This window comes from Mytilus californianus, unplaced genomic scaffold (genome assembly GCF_021869535.1).
Source record: "Mytilus californianus isolate M0D057914Y unplaced genomic scaffold, xbMytCali1.0.p SCAF_25, whole genome shotgun sequence".
NCBI lineage: Eukaryota > Metazoa > Mollusca > Bivalvia > Mytilida > Mytilidae > Mytilus > Mytilus californianus.
The window spans coordinates 3074174-3098710 of NW_026262674.1; the positions used below are offsets into that span (position 1 = coordinate 3074174).

The 24537-nt window shown below is 32.6% G+C and overlaps 2 protein-coding genes across 2 annotated transcripts in view; one reads left to right on the plus strand and one right to left on the minus strand.

The window, feature by feature from the left end:
- The window catches only part of LOC127732554 (antistasin-like), an 84814-nt gene that overhangs the window by 40559 nt on the left and 19718 nt on the right, over positions 1 to 24537 (plus strand). The gene's annotated exons all lie outside the window — the stretch shown is intronic.
- Positions 7330 to 10761, minus strand: LOC127732550 (uncharacterized). The gene has a single exon (XM_052241598.1). The coding sequence runs from the start codon at positions 10753 to 10755 to the stop codon at positions 8968 to 8970; it is 1788 nt and encodes a 595-aa protein (XP_052097558.1). The 5' UTR covers positions 10756 to 10761; the 3' UTR covers positions 7330 to 8967.

A 24537-nucleotide genomic window follows, 5' to 3' on the forward strand; every position in this document is an offset into this window, starting at 1 on the left:
TCGAGTATGTTGATAAACTGTGGGTTTAAATAAACTCTGAACGGAGCAAGACCGATACACCTTACATGAAAATATCTTCTAATACACTGTAAGCCAACTTATTTTCGCGGATACTTTTTTCCGCGTTTAACCCTTTCTAAGAAATTCCGCGCTGATTTGAATTCGCAATTTTTAACTTATTTGATGTAGATAGATAATGAAAAATCTAAGTGTTTCTACTCGCGGAAGTCGCGAAAATAAACCGAAAGCGAAAATTACATGTAGTTGGTTTTCAGTATAATTGAGAAGATGTGGTATGCAGGCCAATGAGATAGTTCTCCATCAAAGTCCAAATGTACAAAAGTTACCAATTATAGGTCAAAGTACCCCCTTCAACACGGAGTGTTGGCTCACACCGAACAGCTAGCTATATACATGTTTTATCATGTTATTGACAATGTTGAAATTACTTCATTTCATTTTCTTTGTAAACAGTAATAGTAATTAATGATACAAGGAAATAAAACATTTATCGGATTATAATCAAGGCCGTCATTGAGATATTCGAGGACTCATTTACCGTTGAACTATAATTGTAATGAATTTGATAAATGGTCAGTTTATTGGTCTGTTGAGAGTTAACCCAAGTTTACTGTCATCTACTATATATCTAAAGATTATAATGACACATATTTCTTTGTCATAATCTGATAATTAAAAATTGTTTTTTTTTAACTTTAACAAGACAATGATGTTTTTGCTTTTCGAATAAAATAATCTACCTTGTTTTGATAAGGATTTACTCATTGACAGGAATTCAAAGGAACAGGAAGCGGAATTGTTACGCACTCCTTCCGACTCAAGGATCGCAAAATGTTAAGGAACAATGACAGGAATTGTATCGAACTCCTTTTGATTTCATGAACGCGAAATGCAAAGGAATAATGACAGGAATTGTATCGAACTTCTTCCGGTTTCAGAAACAACAAGTGCAGGGATATTTCCGTCCTATTGCAATTTCTTTAAGGGCAAATTATCAAGGATAATGAACATATAAATCATGTTATGGAGGTGTATTTGCGAAAAATACCAGTGAAGGGACTGTGAAAATTTGTCACAAGACTGGTTTTATTTGCAAAAGCCCCTCAATAAAATGGTATATCTGTTAAATTACAACGAATAGATTTTGATTGAAACTCTCTGTACAGGTGAAGAATTTTTTTTTTACTAATATGCTGTATTCCCAAAACATGTTTATGCATGATTATTGTGGAAAACGGCTTGCAAGGGTAAAAAATGAATATCCAAAATGGCAAATACCACGGCATAGAGGGAAATTTGAGGCATATCCACCAGAAGTGGTGAAAAACAGGCTACCTACCAATCAAAATCCGGCATTCTTATATAAGTAGTAATTCTTATTTATACCTATCGTTACTGCCCCTTTCTCATGATTTCGATTCTTTGTTGACATTGATATTATTTGGGAAATCCGATCAAGAACTTTTCAACATGTTGAGGTATAAAACAAATCAACTAAAATGACTAATTCTATACAAATACATCATGCTTACAAGGGGTATTTGACAAAAATTCCGGTTGAGATTAAACAAATTCCCAGAGCCGTTAGGCTTTTTTTTATAAATTACTACAAATCGGCCAGTATCGTGCACCATGAACAGACTGATTTCCTTTATTACTTCAAAGTTATTGTGAAACTGCCTATTCTAGAGGCGGCGTGAATCAGATGTGGATACTAAAATATCCAAAGATCTTTTAGAGTACATACAATCTAAGACTCTCTCATCTTGCAATAGTATTTAAACATTTGACTTTTCTACACTTTACACTAGTATTCCCTATTCCAAACTAAAAGACAAATTAAAAGAGTTGGTATTAATTTGTTTCATTAAAAAGAGTGGCGACCGTAGATTCAAGTATCTTGTCTTGATGAGTGAAAAATCCTACATTGTAAAGAATCACTCTGATTCAAACAAAAAATTCTCTGAAACTGACATTATCAAGATGCTGGATTTCTTGATTGACAACATATTTGTTACGTTTGGAGGACATGTTTTTCAACAGACTGTCGGAATTCCAATGGAAACCAATTGTGCCCCTCTTCTTGCCGACTTGTTTCTTTGTTATTATGAGGCTGACTTCATACAGGAACTTCTTAGGAAGAAAGATAAGAAGTTAGCAATATCCTTCAACTTTACGTTTCGCTATATAGATGATGTTCTCTCACTAAATAATACAAAATTTGGTGACTATGTTGAACGAATCTATCCTATCAAATTAGAGATAAAGGATACTATAGAGACAGTTAAGTCTGCCTCATATCTTGACTTACATATAGAAATCGACAATGAGGGTCGGTTGAAAACAAAACTTTACGACGAAAGAGATGATTTCAGCTTCCCAATTGTGAACTTTCCATTTCTATGTAGCAACATTCCAGCAGCGCCTGCATACGGAGTATATATCTCCCAATTGATACGATATTCCCGGGCTGGTATTTCCTATCATGATTTCCTTGATAGAGGATTGCTGCTCACAAGGAAGCTATTAAACCAAGAGTTCCAAAAGGTGAAGTTGAAATCATCCCTTCGCAAATTTTACGGACGCCATCACGAGTTGGTTGACCGTTATGGAATAACCGTTTCACAGATGATATCGGATATGTTCCTTATGTCGTAACTACAATACCCTTCCCTTTTCACGAATGTGACCTACCGAATTAGACTATTTACCGGATTTTTAATAACATAAGCAACACGACGGGTGCCACATGTGGAGCAAGATCTGCTTCCCTTCCGGAGCACCTGAGATCACCCCTAGTTTTTGGTGGGGTTCGTGTTGCTTAGTCTTTAGTTTTCTATGTTGTGTCATCTGTACTATTATTTGTCTGTTTGTCTTTTTATTTTTGGCCATGGCATTGTCAGTTTGTTTTCGATCTGTGAGTTTGACTGTCCCTCTGGTATCTTTCGTCCCCCTCTCAAGTAAACAAAGATCAGCATAATAAACAAATGATGCCATTGACATGTTAATATTAGTAAAATATGTATAAACTAAAACAATTGTTTACCTTATCATCAAGTTAAACAAGTTTGAAATAGCTTAAATATGCTAACAATAATTGAAATGGTGTCTAGATCTTTGACATTGAGATATTGGGTTAATACACATGTATTTATAGGACAACAACTAACAGATGACAAGGAGGGGGGAGTAACAATGACAAAGAATTATATCATAATAAGTATTCTATACACAGAAAATAAATACTAATCATTTATTTTCTTCCGTGATCATGTAATGTTTTAGAGTAAAGTTTACTTTTTATTTCCGCATCTCTATTTGTTTTATCAAATAACTGTATGACTGACTTGATGGAGTGTCTTGCTACTTTTCAGTTTTATTTAGAGAACTTAAACTTTTGACTCTTGAATAAACCGTTGTTCATTTTGAGATGATGAACCTATTTACGATATACTGAAATTCTAAAGATTCTTCAAATTGTGTAGTAACATTTTACAAACTACTCCAAACCGGCCAGAATCGTGCACCATGAAAACAAAGATCAGCGTAACAAAGCTTCGATAAACCAAAAGATGCCCATGATATGTTAACATTTTTTTTGTAAATTTGCATAAACTAAAGTAATTCTTTACCTTCCATCTTGTTAGCCTGTTGTGGTTTAAGTGCGAAATATGTATCTACTAGTACTTAACATTTACATTCGTGTTCTTGCTGCGATGGAACAGTGAGAGGAATTGTATCAAACTCCTTCCGGCTTCAGGAACACCAAATGCGATGGAACAGTGAGAGGAATTGTATCAAACTCCTTCCGGCTTCAGGAACACCAAATGCGATGGAACAGTGAGAGGAATTGTATCAAACTCCTTCCAGCTTCAGGAACACTAAATGCGATGGAACATTGAGAGGAATTTGTATCGAACTTCTTCCGGCTTCAGGAACACCAAATACTAAGGAACACTTAGAGGAATTATATCGAACTTCTTCCGATTCAGGAACACCAAATGCAAAGGAATAGTGAGAGAAATTATATCAAACTCCCACCGATTTTAGGAACGCCTTATGCAAAAGAACAGTGAGTGAAATTGTATTGAAATCCTTGCTTTTTGGAATTGTAATAAAATCATTTGATTTTATACTTTATCATGGAATTAACTTCTTGTTTTGTCTTTTAACTTAATTACAGGATGACAAACTATATAACAAATATGCCATAGATGTTTTTATGAAACTTAAATAGAATTTAAAAGATTTCGTTCAATATTGACGGATTTAATCACATGATACATTTCTTAAAATGAAATTAGTAAATAAATTTGCCAACGTTAGATGGTCATACATGCTCAAAGGACTGGGTTAACCGTATAGTACTCATCAACGGAAAGTTTATTTCTATCAAACATTCTTTTCTCAATAAACACCATTACTGGGCATTTATTTTCTTCCGTGTTTAGTGCAAATAAAATTGAGAATGGAAATGGGGAATGTGTCAAAGAGACAACAACCCGACCATAGAACAGACAACAGCAGAAGGTCACCAACAGGTCTTCAATGCAGCGAGAAATTACCGCACCCGGAGGCGTCCTTTAGCTGGCCCCTAAACAAATATATATACTAGTTCAATGATAATGAACGCCATACTTAACTCCAAATTGTACACAAGAAACTAAATTTAAAAATAATACAAGACTGACAAAGGCTAGAGGCTCCTGACTTGGGACAGGCGCAAAAATGCGGCGGGGTTAAACATGTTCACTTTTTATTTCCGCATCTCTAATTTATTCTTTAGTTTTATTTAGAGAACATATACATTTGGCTCTTGAATTAACCGTTGCTTATTTTGAAATGTTGAACCTATTTCCTACTAGTGTGTATATATATATATATTATACTCTATGCAAATTCTAACAATTCTACAAAATGTGTACCATCATTGTAAAAATTTACTCCAATCTGGCAAATAACGTGCATCAAGATCAAAGTAATAAGGCATAAATAAACCGATTGATGCCCTTGATATGTTAACATAAATTGTTGAAAAATATATAAACTAAAGTTATTATTTACCTTCCATCTTGTTAGCCTGTTGTGTGTTAAGTGCGAAATATGTATCTACTTAGAATTCACTTTCGTTTCCCTTTCGCTGGAAACTTTTCATTTACACCTATGTAATGGTATGTTTGAGTCATTATGAAGGTTGTGAATATACAAAATACGATCAAATATAAAACAGTTGCTGTAACCCTGCAAGGTCTAATTATTGTGTGAATATCTTTTTTCTTTTCAACTTTGATCCTATACAAAGGTTTTCGTCAGCAGTTCACTAGCATTTGTTTAAAGTATTACGCATTGTTGTAACAACTCAATATTACAAATAACTATCAATCTTAGTAGAAAAAGGTTTTGCTTTTAAGATTTCAATGAAAGACGTAACAAAAACCAATAGACAATATACCAATTGAAGAGTATTTGCTGTTACTGAAAAAATAGACCATCGCCTAAAATTACTAGGACAATTGGTCACTGTGTATCCTATAATCGATAACAATAGTATAACAACATCACGTGACTGATTGCCAGGACAATTGTTCACTGTGTATCAAATAATCGATTACTAATAGTATAATAACATCACGTGACTAATTGCTAAGACAATTGTTAACTGTGTATCATATAGTCGATTACTATAGTATAACAACATCACGTGACTGATTGCCAGGACAATTGTTCACTGTGTATCATATAGTCGATTACTATAGTATAACAACATCACGTGACTGTTCGCATGAAAGAAACATAGTCGGATCAAGACCAATCGAATGCTGAAACCTGGCTAAACCGAAAACCTGTATAAACCAAACATGTGCTATAGCACTGTCATATCAAATTGTATGAGTTGTGGACCTGATAAAACCAAACATTGGCAAAAACCGAAGACAATCTAAAGTCCCGAAGAGGTTCGGTTTAAATAGGTTTCACTGTATAACATAAGTATTATATAGAAATAAGGATGTAACAGTTGTGACAGCCAAAACTTTATTTCCCTATGTGGTATATGATTCTCTGTTTTACTGCATACCCAAACTATTTATCGTATCTAAAAAGTTAAACAATTTAAACAAACAGGCTTTGTATTCACCAATTTTATTTGTTTATTTCTTCTAAAGACAAATGCTTTTGATAAAAAGCTACAGAAATAATTAAAAACAAATGTTCACATTGATAAGTCAATATCCATGACTTTTTTGTACTTTGTGGAAGTTATGATAAAGAAAAATCAAGAAAATGTAAATTGTGGAAGTTAATATTGCGGTTAAGGCAGATGGATATATTTATCGGTTCTCTTTGTTGAAACGTGTTGAAGTCTTATTCTTGTAAAAAAAACTTTTTGTCATCATTCAATAGTGTTTGAATACTTTACTTCTAAAACATATGAAATATACCCGATTAAATAATACAGAAACCCGCTTAGTAACCGAAACTAGGTTCTGAAAACTTAAATGTTGTTTTCTTTTTTAGTATGAGAAAAAAAGTAGAATAACAAAAACACCAAACTCCGAGGAAAATTCAAACGGAAAGGCCATTATTAAATGACAAATTCAAAAGCTCAAACACAACAAACGAATGGATAACAACTGTCATATGTCTGACTTGGCACAGGCATTTTCTTATGTAGAAAATGGGGCTTAAACCAGGGTTCATAGCTAGCTAAAACACTTTATTAATGGCTACTTGTGAATATTATTTCGACTATTTGATTTTGATATGATATCATAGATAGGACAGCAAAGAGATTAACCAATCTTTGGATAAACAAGATTTCTCATCACAACTCTACCAGAAGATATCATATCATAGATAGGGCCACATAAAACAGAAAGGCAATTAACTAATCTAAGGATACACAAGATTTATCATCACAACTCTACTAGAAGATACAATAGCAATGCAGTAATGAATTAACAATTGTGAAAATACAAAGAAATTTAGTTCGTTTATGATGAAAGTCCTAGAATAGAGAAAAGTCATTTACAATTATGACAATAAGTACAAAGATATTAAGGTCGTATTCGATAAAAAGTCTTAGAATAAGGAAATGCAAAGTCACTTTTATATAGAGATACGAACACATGATATAAGACTATTCCCAAGTATGCAAAACTATTAGATATTCCCAAAAAACTATTAGATATTCCCCAACAACTATTAGATATTCATCTAAAAACTATTAGATATTTTTTAAAACTATTAAATATTCCCCAAAACTATTAGATATCCCCCCCCCCCCCAAACTATAAGTTATTCCCCAAAACTATTCGACATTCCTCAATACTATGGTATATTCTCCTAAACGATTAGATATTCCCCAAAACTATTAGATATTCCCCTAAAACTATTAGATATTCCCCTAAAACTATTAGACATTCCCCTAAAACTATTAGATATTCCCCAAAACTATAAGATATTCCCCAAAATTATAAGATATTCCCAAAACTATTAGACATGTTAGTAATTACCCAACATTATTTGATGTTCTCCAAAACTATTGTATTCCCCAAAACTATCATACGATACTGATAGATGGTTGGCATCGCAATTAATGTGGGTGCGCTAATCATAATTGACTAAATATACACATGTTGAACTATCATTCCTATTCGAAAAATCATTTAAATCTCTAGATATTTTTACGAACATTGATTTGTCTACCTTCACACACTGATTCTGGACGTGAAAGCGTCACTGCCTTGAGATTTTTGTAAACATGTGTTTCACTGGCCTTTGTAGTAACACATACTCGTATATTTATCGTAGCGTAATGCAAGAATATGGCGTGGTTGGCAGATGGGTAAAACTACTTCATGATCTTTTGCTATTATCCGCCTTTTTGTGTGTGTTTTTTCTTTTTATAAAACTTTGGTATCTATTTTATCATACGCCATTTTCCCAGACATGCCTTAGTAGAAATTATTACAATTTTCAAATGTATATCTATTGATGGTTAAGTAAAATCACAAAAAACAGAACGCCGAGGAAAATTCAAAATGGAATGACACGAATCAAATAGCAAAACCAAAAGCTCAAACACATCAAACAAATAGATAACAACTTTCATAGTCCTGACTTGCTACAAACATTTCCTTCTCCCTTGTTCGATGGTCGCATAAAATTCATATATAGTGACAACAAAGCTTTGCAATTGAATGTTTTCATTAAATAATTTAACAGTTTTGCATGCCGGAGACGCGTACCTTATCGGAACATGACTAAAAAAAATATCTGTTTAATCAAAGCAACTTCACCAAAGATCATAATGTAAATAATTCTAATATGACGTCCTTTTTTGCTATGTAAACAAATCCCTGTTCTATTTAGCACAGCATATGTTTGACTCATGCGCACAAACTTACTGTTTACATTATCGGTATTTCCTTTGTTTACTAGTAAAATATATATATAGATCCTAACTGCTTACATAAAAGTCTATTAAATATCATCATTATAAAAACATCCTATATTTTCCTTGCTATTATATTTTAAACTTGTTAAATATGAAAATGAAATGTACATAATTCAGGAGAAGGAAACGGGAACAGTATGTTCTTACAGTATTTTCGTAAGTTTCGACATATACACAACATTATGTGTCTCATTAGACTCAAAATATTTCCTTCATGTCAAGTTCTATGGTTGTTATATCATTGGTAGGCATTAATTTTGACTATATTTTACACCTCCCTTTCGTTCTGTGTAAAATATAGGCAAATTTAATGCCTACTCGTGTTAAAATGAACATAGAGCATGCCATGAGGGAAATATTTCTTAAATCAATATTTATATGATATGTATTGTTTGTCATTCTGTAGTGACATTTTGCTCCATCAAGTTCATACTCTGCTTCATCAAATACCACAATGACAGAAGTTAACTGAATACACATATGTACAATTAACCTATTAACAAAAGTCTCTTTACAACAGAATTGCGAATTTCGGATGGGTATAATTTAACTGATTGTAAAAATGCATGTCTTGCGGATTCCTTATCGCCTACTAACTGTAGAGCGACGCCTAAGAGAATATAAGCCTCTGCTTTCACAACTGCAGATACCATTACATAACCTTCATCTATAACCAGTTGTAAACCTTGGAGGGAATCTTTACATTGTCTGACATCATTGAGATGATAATAACAAAGGAAATTAAGGAAGTAAGCATACGCTGTAGATGATAATATACACATGTGATTTAATTGGATCATTTCAAGTTCATCTGGTATTAACGTAGAACTCCTCACAAATAGTATGTTGTCCACAACCAATGTTTTCAGCAAATATACCAAAGTATGTTTCTGAAATGTTTGCAGTTTTAGCAACTGGTAATGGATATCCGATAAAGTCATCAGGTAATAAAGTTTTTCTGGAGTACATTTTGATAAAGAATAACCGACGACGTATAAAGCTTTACTGTATTGTTTTGTCTTATAGAAAAGAGAAGCAACCATCAGCCATCCAGATACAGCGTCATGATAGATATTATCTATGACAGTACTAAGACAGGATTTGTACTGTTTGTATTGGTATTTATTATTACGTAATGTACTAATGAGTGGTACACTCTGGGCATGAACTTGACAACACTTTGACAAGTAAAATCTATATACGTCTCTAATAGTAGATTTAGAAGATTGCTGAAACAAATACATCTGTTTCATTCTAATATTGACTATATTCGATGTCGTGAATGTTAAAGCAGCATTTGAAGAAAGCAATAACTTGGATATTAGTATTTTTTCGATTTCTTTTGAATATTGAGAATGCGATTCGATGGGGAAATTCCAAATTGCTAAATTAAAGTTGGATATTTGATCGGAAAATAAAATGCATCGCCAATTATAACTATGCAACAAATATAATTTTTCTAAAAGTACTTCACGAGCACGGCCCACAATTTTATTTTCGAACATGTTGTTCTCGGGAATGAAGTAATGTAAGCAACTTGAGTGCTCAACACAATATACCAGCCTTCTAAAACATCTCATAAAACAAGGAATAATATAAGCAGGTTGCCATACGGATTGTGGTAGTTCTTCAGATATCCAAAACACAATTGTTTTCAGGAAGTAAGAACAGAGTAAATCTTCACATTCGGAGAAAGTAGCTATTACATCTTTCAATATAATTTTTAACAGAGCATAGCACAGTAGTTGAGTGTGGGTAAAGGTATTAATTAGAAACTTTTCACCAACTGAAAAAGATACTCGCCATTCTATATCTTCTTTTGGTGAGCCCTTAACTCCAATTGGTACAAAAAGTACTCCGTGTTTTATAATACTTTGTTTGACATTATGACTCGGCCATGAGTTATTTGATCTTGTGATCCACTGTCCTGCAGGAGATACCCACGTGTTACAATGTAAGCAATCAGCGAAGTCGACAGATCCTGTAGGTTCAGATATACAGGGTCCATGAATCGTAATTAAAATATCTTGATCGTTGAAGTTCATCCTTTGTTTATATAATGTACTCGAAAAATAATGTTTATCATTTTGTTCTTCACATTGTTTTAAGATACACTGACATCTGCAATAATCTAGTTTCAACTGAGTAAAACCGGGTTTAACATCGTCTCTTTCCATTGAAAAATATGTTACATTTGGATTAAACTGGGGTTTTATATCTTCATAAACCTCTAAGTGTCTATAAACGCGCATTAAATCTAAATCACTGCCTCGCATTTCAAGTCCTTCCCCAAAGCTTCCACTAGTTATAAATGTTTGTATCTTGTCACTTGAAAAAATATCTCTGATAGCGTTCATCAATCTGATTTGTATAACATGATCTTCTGAGCCTACTATATGTTGACACAGATAACGATACAGTGCAATTGATATATTTGGTGTTACAGTGTCTGTAATAAGAAGAAGAAAAATTGAAACTGTGAATAAAAAACATTATTTTACTATTAAAGTAAATACAGATTAAACTTTATTCAAGATGTAAACATTGATAGAGATATAGTGGTATTGATATGTTTGGTGTTGCAGTGTCTGTAAAGAGACAAAATGAAATGAAAACTGTGAATTAAAAGGTTAACTATTAAAGTAAGTACATTTTACATGAAATACAGATCAAACTTTTTTTTTCTACCTCAGGAATAGATTACCTTTGCTGTATTTGTCAAAACTTTTAGGAATTTTGGTCCTTAATGCTCTTCAACTTCGTACTGTATTTGGCTTTTTTAATTTTTTTGGATTTGAGCGTCACCGATGAGTCTTTTGTAGACGAAACGCGCGTCTGGCGTAAATACAAAATTTAATCCTGGTATCTATGATGAGTTTATTTATTCATAATGTAAACATTAATCATAATGCATGCGAATAACAATGTTTACTATTATGTTCTTCACACTGTATATTTTTTGTTCATATGACAACCGACGTGAATTGTACATGTATACGAAATTTTACATTTAAACAAATAAATAACATGACAACCATTGAAAATTCACTTAACATGCTGAAATTGACATTTGTACATGGATGATTTTGTTTTACACATCTACATATTCGAGATTTGAACTCGGTGATTGGCGCCGTAGAAAAGTAAATTAAACCTGCTGTTCATGTTTGTTTGTTAGTAGAAAATGTGTTTAATTGCTTGAAAACAAACAGAACGTAAATTAATCTAAAGTTCGCCTAAGGTCAAGCAATACATCATTTCAATGTGACTGCAATACACAGTCTGAGGTCACGCAGGTTCATACAACACTCGTCAACGTAGTGGCAGTGGGCGGAGCTTTAAAGCGATATAGGTATAGTATACAGATACAGCCTAGCGATGTCTGTTGGGCTATACATGTATGATAAGACACCCAATGGCAGGATAAAACTGATTTTCAAAATTTAGATGAGAAATTAAAGACTACGGTAGTCTGTCGATGATCAAGTTGATAACCTATAGGATTAAATAAACTCTGAATGGAGCAAGACCGAGATACTCAACCTTATAATCCTGTCCTACTTTACACTGTACGCCAACTTATTTTCCCGGAGACTTTATTTCGCGTTTAGCATTTCCTTACCAATCTGGCGGCGATTTAATTACCCTATTCTGAAATTTACTTGAAGTAGATAAAAATCCAAGTTTAAATATTCTCGACGATTTATATTACCGATATTTTTCTACTCGCGAAAGTCGAGAAAATAAAGCACTCGAGAAATTCAGTTTGTTTACAGTATAAATTAGAAGATGTGGTATGAGTGCCAATAGACAACTCTCCATTTAAGTCACTTTGTATAAAAAGTAAACCATTATAGGTCATTAATCGGCCTTAAACACGGAGCCTTGGCTTACACCGAACAGGAAGCTATATGTGTCATCTAACACGCCAAGCATGCTTCATTGGCAATCATACTAAATCTTAATTCATCATTCGAAAATACATAACAGAGAAAACATGCATTTAAATAAAAACGATAACAAATATGAAATAACAGTGTTGTGTGGCAGAAATGTTTAAACATATAAAATAGATAATTGGTTTGTTATATCTTTACAATTTGCCGCACAAAATAAACGTCAAGTCGATGTTTGAATTAAAAGGAAGACAAACCCTTTTAGGTTGCAGTCTTGTAACTACTCCATAGACTTACATGCAAAACAGCTTATCAGCTGATGTTTGAATTTTTTAAAAATAAAATGTTACATAGAATTTGTTTGATGTACATACAATGTATCATGTATGCAGTAATGCGACATTGTGATTTATTGTGAAAATGCTGATCATGCCACGAAGAATAAAAAGTTAGGAAACAACGTGTTTTCTACTTGTGTTTATTGTTTTAATAAGTCGCTCCCTTTCCAGTTAATATGATATCCTTTAACTTTCCTGGTTTGATATCCCATAAAAAGATTCAATATTTTTTTAATCTAAATAAATAAGTCCGGAAAAATTTTTAAGAAATAAAAATAGAATTATGTTTCACTCTATATACCGGAAACTGGGGTCGTATTAAAAGATCGGAACCTTTAGACTAAAATGTAAACTAGAACTTAAATCAATTAAAGAAACTGGTATATGTTTTATGTTTGCTACTGACCCCCTACTGGTCCGTAGAAGGTAAGTAAAATCCATAGCGATTTTATGTTTACCCTCACTAAGAATTAAAGTTCCGTTATAACATTACCATGGTTACACGTGAGAATCAAGTGATCAATTATACCTATGTGTATTTTCAAACAAAAAAAAAAACATGCACATAGGGAAATCATTTCTCAAAATCTCCTTAATATTATGTTTTGATGTAAACAAGGTAATTGCTATTTTTCTGTTGTTTTGTTTTATTTTATTTGAAACAAAAGATTTTCTACGATGAAAATATATGTGATGTTTTCTTTGTTCTAATGCAAAAGTCTAGAGAGAAATATATCCCGCCAAATTGATGTCTTATATCTCGAAAATAATCACATGGACCCTTACATTTCTTCTGCTCATTTAGTTCCTTTATTTATATACTATCAATTTAAAAAGCTTATTATTTTGAGTAGCGAACCAATGTCTACACCCCTTAATGAAAACGTTGGTTATTAGATTTATCAGCAATGTTGAATTGATTTTCTTTAATGTTCCTTGTGAAAACATAAACTAATGATACAAGGAAATAAAACATTTATCACAAATAATCAAGCGCACAAATCAGATTATCGAAGACTCATTTCCCGTTGAACTTTAATTATAAGGAAATTAATAAACGGTCAGTTGATAAGTAACTCGGTCAGTTTAATGGTCAAAAGTACAAACGGATTAGACACACGTTTTTCTTAGTTTTTGTGTCTGATCCGTATGTCCTTTTATAAACAATATTTTTTTAAATAGTTTATTGGTCTGATGAGAGTTAAAAATAATCTATTTTTATCTAAAGATTATAAGGAAACATATTTCGTTGTGCTAATTTGATATCAAATTGTTTTCTTAACTTTAATAATCTGCCTTGTTTTGATATGGATTTACTTTATTGACAGGAACGTAACATGCAAACGAACAGTGAGAGAATTGTATCGAACTCCTTCCAGTTTCAGGAACACCATAAACAAAGAAGCAGTGACAGGAATTGTATCAAACTTCGTCCGATTACAGGAAAGCCGAGAGGCAAAGGAAGAGTGAGAAGAATTTCATCAAACTCCTTCCGGTTTCATAAACATGAAACGCGAAGGACCAATACGAGGATTTGTTTCAAACTCCTTCCGGTTTCAGGAACAGCAATACGAAGTAACAGTGAGAGGAATAATATCTAACTACTTCCGGTTTCAGGAACACCAAATACGATGGAAGAGTTAGAGGAATTGTTTCAAACTCCTTCCGGTTTCAGGAACGCAAAATGCCAAGGAACAGCAACATTAGTTGTATCAAACTCCTTCCTGTTTCAGGAACGCCAAATGCGGAGAAATCGTTAGAGGAATTGCATTGAACTCCTTCTGATTTCAGGAACGTCGGATACGAAGGAACAATGCAAGGAATTGTATTTACCTCCTTCCGGTTTCAGAAACGCCAGATACGAAGGAATAGTGAGAGGAATTATATTGACCTCTTTCCGATTTCAGGAACACCAAATACGAAGAAACAATGAGAGGAATTGTATTGACCTCCTTTCCGGTTGTACTGCCCTAAAGTATTTTACGAGTTCGTTGTTATTCTGTGATAAACAAGTCGAAATGTTCTGTTGTATTGTTTGTTTATGTATTCTCTGTCCTAAATGTTTTTGCATTTATTTGTACTGTATTCCTGTCATGTAGTGGTATATATAGCAATTCCATAAAAGCGCGAGTTTTGGTTAGCAATAAAACATCAATTTTTTTCTTAAAATGTCCTGTACCAAGTCAGGGAAATGGCAGTTATTATCTTTTAGTTCGATTCTATGTATATTGCATTGTTGTTGTTGCAATTCAGTGTTTTGTTGTTTCGTTGTTTTCCTTTTATAGTTGATGTGTTTCCCTCTATTATAGTTTGTTATCCGGATTTGTTTTCTCTCAATCGATTTATGACTTTTGAAAAGCGGTATACTACTGTTGCCCTTATTTCTTCAGGAATGCCAAATGCAAAGGAACAGTGTGAGGAATTGTATCAAATTTCTTCTGATTCCGGGAACGCCAAATGGAATGAACAATGAGAGGAATTGTATTGAATTCCTTATTGGAATTTATGTTTATTTCTATTTCTATGAAAATATATTGAATTTAGCATTCTTTTCTCAATAAACACAATTACTATGCTTTTAGTTTCTTTCGTGTTAAGTGTAACGTTCACTTTTTATTTCCGCATCTCTAATTCATTCTTTCAGTTTTATTAAGAGAACTTAGACATTTAACTCTTAATTAACCGTTATCATTTTGAAATGTTGAACCTATTTACTATTAGTATATATATATGTATATTGTAGTATATGCCTTTGAGAAAAGTATAACAATCTAACAAAATGTGTAGCAACATTTTACAAATTACTTCAAACCGGCCAATATCGCGCACAAAGAGCAGACTGACTTTCTATACAACTTTAAGAAAACAAAGATCAAAGTAATAAGGCATAAATAAACCGAAAGATGCCCTTGATATGTTAACAATTATTTTGTAAATATGTATAAACTAAAGTTATGCTGTACCTTCCATCTTTTTAGCCTATTGTGTGTTAAGTGCGAAATATGTATCTACTTAAAATTTACTTTTGTTTCCTTTTCGCTGGAAACTTTCCATTTACACATACGTTATGCTATGTTTGAGTCATTATACATGTTGTGAATATAAAAGTTACGATCAAATATAAAACAATTTGTGTAGCACCACAGGGTCGAATTAAGGTGTGAATAGTTTGTTTTCTGCTCAACTTTGATGCTTTTCTAGTGTTTCATCAGCAGTTCACAAATATTTATTTAAAACATTATACATTGGACATTGTTGTTACAGCACACCAGTGCAAATAACTATAAATCTAAGTAGAAAAATGTCTTGGCTATTAGGATTTCAATGAAAGACGTAACAAAAACCAAAAGACAATGTTCTAATTGAAGAGTATTTGCTGTTACTGAAAAATAGACCAACGCCTAATTGCTAGGACAATTGTTCACTGAGTGCCTTATAATCGATTACTATAGTATAACAACATCACGTGACTGTTCGCATGAAAGAGACATAGTCGGATCATGACCAATTGAATGCTGATAGATATCAATTAAATCATCAATTAACTTATAACATAAGTATTATACATAAATAAGGATGTAACAGTTGATAAAGCCAACACTTTATTTTCACTTTGTTATTCATTTATGAATAAATAAGAAGATGTGGTAGGCGGGCTAATGCGATAACTCTCCATCCAAGTCACAATGTAGAAAAATTACGAATTATAGATCAAAGTACGGCCTTCAACACAGAGCCTTGGCTCACGCCGAACAGCAAGCTATATACATGTTTCACCTTACACGCCAATCATGCTTCATTGACACTCATACCAAATCTTCTTAATTATATTCATTCAAAAACACATAAGAGAGAAAACATTCATTTGAAAAATAGAACGGTTACAAATTTGGAATTACAGGAATTTTGTGCAAAAATGTTAAAAACATATTAATTGGATAATTGATTTGTTATGTCTTTACTATTTGCCGCAAAACAAAACAAAAACCGTCATAGCGATGTTTTAATTAAAAGCAAGACAAACCTATTCAGACTTAAATGTAAACCAGAATTCTTATAAATTAAAGAAACAAAATGTTATATGGTTTGTTACTGACACCTATTGATCTATAAAGGGTATGTAAAATCCATAGCGACTTTATGTTTGCAAAAGAGAGGGACGAAAGATACCTGAGGGACAGTCAAACTCATAGATCGGAAACAAACTGACAACGTCATGGCCAAAAATAAAAAGACAAACATACAAATAATAGTACAGATGACACAACATAGAAAACTTAAGACTAAGCAACACGCACCCCACCAAAAACTGGTTTTTTAATTGTTTAATGATGAGTTCAATAAGAATTAAAGTTGTATAATAACGGTACTATGGTTACACTCGAGAACCAAGTGAATAATCATAACCATATGTATTTTCAAACATAAAAAATCGGCACATACTGAAATGAGTTCCTATAACCTTATTATTGTGTTGTGATGTAAACTAGGAAATTGCTAATTTACTCTTGTTTTTATTCTATTAAAAACAAGAGATTATCTACGGTGAATATCTATATGAATGTGTTCTTTATTTTGGTTCGGGATGATTGTACGTGGATTTGTCTAGGACAAGCGCTTAAGGAGGTAGACCTAGATTAAGGAAAACAACTCTTAAAATCATCAGTACATTTTAGTTAACCTTTTACATAAATATATTCTAAGCTTCTAGGTTAGATAGAATATTTCAAATCTGTTTCAGTTAAATGCATAAAATACCTTCATAAAACTCGATTTTAAAAACGCATAATTGATTTAAAAGGTGTTGACATGTATATCAATTATATCATGTATATGGTCATTTTTATAAATTTACTGTTTGCAAAAGTATGAACTATTCTAAATACTAAGGATTGTCTTATTCCAGGCATATGACATAAGCCGTATTTGGCACAACTTTTTGGAATTTTAGGTCATCAATGCTCTTCATCTTTGTTTTGCTTTCTTTACTATTTTGACCTGAGCGTTAATGATGAGTCTTATGTAGACGAAAAAAGCGTCTGGCGTATTAAAATTATAAGCTTTGTACCTGTAATAACTATTAGCATGTCGTAATGTTCTATTGTATTTTTAATTTGTGTATTTTTCTGTCTTGAATGTTCTTCCATTTATTTGAATTGTAGTCCTGTCAGGTAACGTTGTCATGTTAGTGTTATACTCAACATTGCCATAAAAGCGGGAGGTTTGGCTAGCCACAAAACCAGGTTCAATCCACCATTGTTTTCTTAAAATGTCCTGTACCAAGTTAGGAAAATGGCAATTGTTATCGTATAGTTCAATTCTGTGTGTGTTGCAATGTCGTTTGGTTTTTTGTTACACCTTAGTGTTTCTGTTGTAACGTGGTTTTCCTCTTACATTTGATGTGTTTCCCTCAGTTTTAGTTTGTAACCCTGATTTGTTTTCTCTCAAGCGATTTATCACTTTCGAACAGCGGTATACTTCTGTTGCCTTAATTTATCTCCCTGAACCAAGGTCTACCCCCCGTAATGCAAACGTTGTTTGATTGATTTATCAGCAATGTTGAATTAATTTTCTTTCATTTTCCTTGTAAAAATAGAAATTTATGATACAAGGGAATACAACATTTATCACATGACAATCAAGGGCGTTATTCAGATATTCGAGGACTCATTTCCCGTTGAACTATTATTGTAATGAATTTTATCTATGGTCGGTTGATAAGTAACTCGGTCAGTTATTGGTCTGTTGAAAGTTAACCAAAGTTTACAGTCATCTATTTTATATCTAAAGATTATAAGGACACATATATCATTGTCTTAATTTGGTATTTATTTTTGTAAACTTAAACAAGACAATGATATTTTGTTTCTTCAAAGCAAATAATCTGCTTTGTGTTTGTATAGATTTACTCATTGACAACAACACCAAATGGGAAGGAACAACAAGCTGAAGTGTAAGAAACCTTTTCCGATTTCAGAAACACCAAATACAACTGAACAGTGAGAAGAATTGTGTCGACCTCCTTCTGATTCCAGGAACGCCAAATGCAAAGGAACAGTGAGATAAATTATATCGAACTCCTTCAGATTCCATGAACGTGAAACACGAAGGAACAGTGAGAGGAATTGTCAAACTGCTTCTGAAGCCAGGAGCGCCAAATACAAAGGAACAGTAAGAGAAATTGTATCAAACTCCTTCTGATTCCAGAAATACAATGTACAAAGAAACAGCGAGATAAATTGTATCGAACTCCCTCTAATTCGAGAAACACCAAATACAAAGAAACAGTAAGATGAATTGTGTTGAACTCCTTCTGATTCAAGGAACGCCCAATAAAAGAAGAAACAGTAAGACGAATTGTATCGAACTCCTTCCAATTCAAGTGACGTCAAATGCGAAGGAACACTGAGAGGAATTTTATCAAACTCCTTGATTCCAGGAACACCAAATGCAAAGGAACAGTGAGAGGAATTGTATCGAATTTCTTCTGATTCCAGGAACGCCAAATGCAAAGGAACAGTGAGAGGAATTTTATCAAGCTCCTTCTGATTCCAGGAACACCAAATGCAAAGAAACAGTGAGAGGAATCTATCGAAATCCTACCGATTCCAGAAACGCCAAATGCAAAGGAACAGTGAGAGGAATCTATCGAAATCCTACCGATTCCAGAAACGCCAAATGCAAAGGAACAGTGAGAGGGATTTTATCAAACTCCTTCTGATTCCAGGAACACCAAATGCAAAGGAACAGTGAGAGGAATTGTATCGAATTTCTTCTGATTCCAGGAACGCCAAATGCGAAGGAACAGGGAGAGGAATTGTATCGAACTCCTTCCGGTTTCAGAAACACCAATTACAAAGGAATCGTGAGAGGAATTGTTTCGAACTTCTGTCGATTCTTAATAAGGGATATATTTATTTTCGTCTTTTTGCGATTTCTTTAAGGGAAAATCATAAAGGATAATTATCAATATCTATATTTACTGCCCCTTTCTCTTGATTTCGTTTCATTGTCGATATAAAAAAGAAGATATGGTATGATTGCAAATGAGACAAATCTCCACAAGAGACCAAATGACACAAAATTTAACAAATATAGTTCACCGTTCGGCCTTCAACAATGAACAAAGCCGATATCGCATAGTCAGCTATAAAAAGGCTCCGAAAAAACAAATGTAAAACAATTCAAAAGAAAAACTAACGGCTTAATTTATGTACAAAAAATGCGCTAAAAACAAATATGTAACACATCAACAAACGACAACCACTGAATTACAGGCTCCTGACTTGGTACAGGCACATACATACAGAATGTGTCAGGGTTAAACATGTCAGCGGGATCCCAACCCTCCCCCTAACCTGCGACAGTGGTGTAACAGTACAACAAATGAACGAACTATAATAATCAGTTGAAAAAGGATTAACTCATCAAATAAATACAAATAGAAATACATCTAACACAGTGTGGACAGAGTGGACGTTGATATTATTTGGGAAATCTGGTGAAGAACTTTTCAACATGTTAAAGTAGAAAACAAATCTACTGAAATAACTAATTCTATACAAATACATCATGTTAACATTGTATTTGACAAAAATTCTAGATCTTTGACATTGAGATATTGGGTTACATATATGTAATTATAGGAAAACAACTAACAGATAAAAAAGGGGAGAGTAACACTGAAAATAAATTATATTATGTTAAGTATTCTTTACGCAGAAAATAATTATTGATCATTTAGTTTCTTCCGTGTTTATGTAATGTTTTAGTGTAAAGTTCATCTTTTGTTTCCGCATCTCTATTTTTTTTTTTATCAAATAACTGTATGGCTGACTTAAAGGAGTGTTTTGCTACCTTTGAGTTGTATTAAAAAAACTTAAATATTTTACTTTTGAATAATCTGTTGTTCGTCTTGAAATGGTGAACCTATTTACTATATACTAAAATTCTAAAGATTCTTCAAATTGTGTAGTAACATTTTACAAATTACTCAAAACCTGCCAGAATCGTGCACCATGAACATACTGATTTCCTATAAAACTGTAAGTAAACAAAGATCAGCGTAATAATGCATAGATAAATCGAATGATACCATTGATACATACAAATTTGTAAAAATATATGAATAAAAGTAACTGCTTACCTTCCATCTTGTTAGTCTGTTGTGGTTTAAGTGCGAGACATGTATCTTCTTAAAATCTACTTTCGTTTCCTTTTCGAGGGAAATTTTCATTTACACACACGTTATACTATATTTGAGTCATTATAAATGTTGTGAATATAAAAGATACGATCAAATATAAAACAATTCCTGTATTACCACATGGTCAAATTAAGATGTGAATAGTATGTTCTGTTTAACTTTGATGCTATACAAAGGTTTCGTCAGCAGTTCACGAATATTTGTTAAAAGTATTAAACATTGGACATTGTTGTAACAGCACACCATTACAAATAACTATAAATCTAAATAGAAAAAGGTCTTAACTATTAATATTTCAATGAAGAACGTAACAAAACCATTAGATACTGTATCAGTTGAAGAGTATTTGCCGTTACTGAAAAATAAACCAACGCCTAATTGCTAGGACAATTGTTCACTGTGTACCATATAGTCGATTAATATAGTATAACAACAGTATGTGACTCTTCGCATGGAACAAACATATTGTACATTCTGTCAGTAGCCTGTAATTCAGTGGTTGTTGTTTGTTTATGCGTCAAATAATAGTTTTTTCGTTCATTTTTTGTACATAATTTAGGCCGTTAGTTTTCTCGTTTGAATTGTTTTGCATTTGTCATTTTTGGGCCTTTTATAGCTGACTATGCGGTATGGGCTTTTCCCGATGTTGAAGGCCGTATAGTTGTTAATTTATGTGTCATTTTGTCTCTAGTGGAGAGTTGGCTCATTGGCAATCATACCACATCTTCCTTTTTTTAGTCGGATCATGACCAATTGAATGTTGATAGATATCATTTAAACCATCAATTAATATATAACATAAGTATTATACATAAATAAGGATGTAACAGTTGTGAAAGCCAACACTTTATTTTCACATTGTGATACATATAGGATTTTCTATTTCACTGCATACCCAAACATTTTACCGTTCCTAAAAGGGTAATCAATTTAAAAAAAACAGGCTTCATATTTGATATCTTAATTGTTTGGCTTTCAACAGGCGGAATTCGGTAGTTCGAAGTCGAAGTTACTCGACACAAGCCTTCAAGTCATTCGAGATGGTGGGTTACATATTTGGTTCTGATAGGCAAATCCACCACTTAAATGTAACTTCGATCGTTTTTATCACTTCTAAAACAAATGCTTTTGATGAAAAGCTACAGAAAACATTAAAAACAAATGTTCACAATGATAAGTTAAGTCACTTGACTTTCCTACTCAAAAAAATGTCCATCATTTCCACAAAAGTTAATTTAAAAAAAAATATATTACCAAGTGACTTTTTGAGGGATTTTTATAAAATAAATACCATAAGATGTAGAAATGTCTGAAGTTTTATTGTTTATTTGGCCATAATTCTCCTGAAGGACGTTTTTTTCTTTCTAAAAGGTTAAACACAAATTCAAATTTTATAAGATTTTAATTTGTTTAGAACACATAGCAAACGTTTCCAGAAATATTTTGTGTCCACCTCGTCGTATAATTAAAATGATCCGGAATATCATTGCCAAAAAAAGCAAAAAAAAATTAACCATTTCTACATCTCATGGTACTTATTTCATATAAATCGGTTTTGTAGTAACTTGGTTATATTTTTATGAAAAATATTGATTAAAGTTTAAATGATATAACATTTTTAAGTGGGACCTCTCTTTTGTCCACTGATTGTTCATGTATTTTGTAGAAGTTATGATAGAATACTTACTAACATTGATAAAATCAAGAAATATTAATTGCGGAAGTTGGTATATATGAATATATTTATCTGTCCTCTTCGCTGAAACGTGTTCAAGTTTTATTCTTGTTAAATCATTTTTGTCATCAATCAAATCAAACCTCCCACTTGTATGACAGTCGTATAAAATGATATTATATTGACAAAGATGTGTGATAAAAACAAACAGACATTTTAAGTCAAAAAGTCAAAAATAAGGGTACAGCAGTCAACAATGTGTTATAATCTAAATCGGTTTTGAACGTCCGTTATAACCATTGAACTTAAAAGTTTTCTTATAATATTGGCGGGTTGAATCGCGTGAAACACGAATGAAAAATAAATAAATAAATGCAATTTGCCAAAGTTATATGCTAGTACATTCTCAAAAGACTGGGTTAACCGTATAGTTCTCATCAACTGAAGGTTTATTCTCAGTTCAATGAACTTATATTGTATTTAGCATTGAAAGTTGACAAAAACCAATAGACAATGTATCAATTGAAGAGTATTTGCCGTTACTAAACAATAGACCAACGCCTATTTGCTAGGACAATTGTCCACTGTGTATCATTTACTGAATTACTATAGCAAACAACATCACGTGACTGTTCGCATGAAAGAAACATAGTCGGATTATGCCCAACATTTGCTCAATGAATGCTAATAGACATCAATGAAACAATCAATTAACATATAACATAAGTATTATACACAAATAAGGATGTAACAGTTGTGAAAGCCAACACTTTATTTTCACTTTGGGATACATATATGATTCTTCATTTCACTGCATACTCGAACGTTTTACTGTTTTATAAAAAGGCTAAGTTCGTTCTTATTTTGTACTGTTATACCACTGTCACAGATTAGGGGGAGGGTTGGGATCCCGCTAACATGTTTAACCCGCCACATTATGCATGAATGTACCTGTCCCAAGTCAGGAGCCTGTAATTAAGTGATTGTCGTTTGTTTATGTGTTACATATTGTTTTTCGTTCATTTTTTTTTTGTACATAAATAAGGCCGTTAGTTTTCTCGTTTGAATTGTTTTACATTGTCATTTCGGGGCCTTTTATAGCTGACTATGGGCTTTCTTCATTGTTGAAGGCCGTACGGTGACCTATAGTTGTTAATTTCTGTGTCATTTTGGTCTATTGTGGAGAGTTGTCTCATTGACAATCATACCACATGTTCTTTTTTTATAAGTAATTTAAACAAACAGGCTTCGTATTCAATATTTTAATTGTTTGGCTTCAAACAGGCGGAACTCGATAGTTCAAAGTCGAAGTTACTCGACACAAGCCTTCAAGTCATTCAAGATAGTGGGTTACATGTTTGGTTCTACTAGGCAAATCCATCACTTAAATCTATATTTCGATCTGTTTTATCTCATTTAAAGACACATGCTTTGAATGATAAGCTTCCGAAAACATTATAAACCAATGTTCACAATGATAAGTAAAGTCACTGGACAAAAGTGAGTTTACACTCTTAACATGTTCTATCATTTCAACAAAAATCGATATTTTTCAAAAAAAAATATTATCAAGTGACATTTTGAGGGATTTTTATAGAATAGAACAATAAGATGTAGAAATGTCTGAAGTTTAATTGTTTATTTGGCCATAATTCTCGTGAAGGACGTTTTCATTTTCTGACAGGTTAAACACAAATGCAGATTTTTACGATTTTAATTTGGTAAGAATACATAACGAACTTTTCCAGATATATTTTGCTTTGTGTTCACCTCGTCAGATAATTAAAATGAGCCAGAATAATGTCATGGTCAGATAAAAAATAAAACTGTAATCATTTCTACATCTTATAGTATTCAGTTCATATAAACCGGTCTTGTAGTAAATTATTAATATATTTTTGAAACATATTATTTAAGTTGAAACGATAGGACTTTATTTAAGT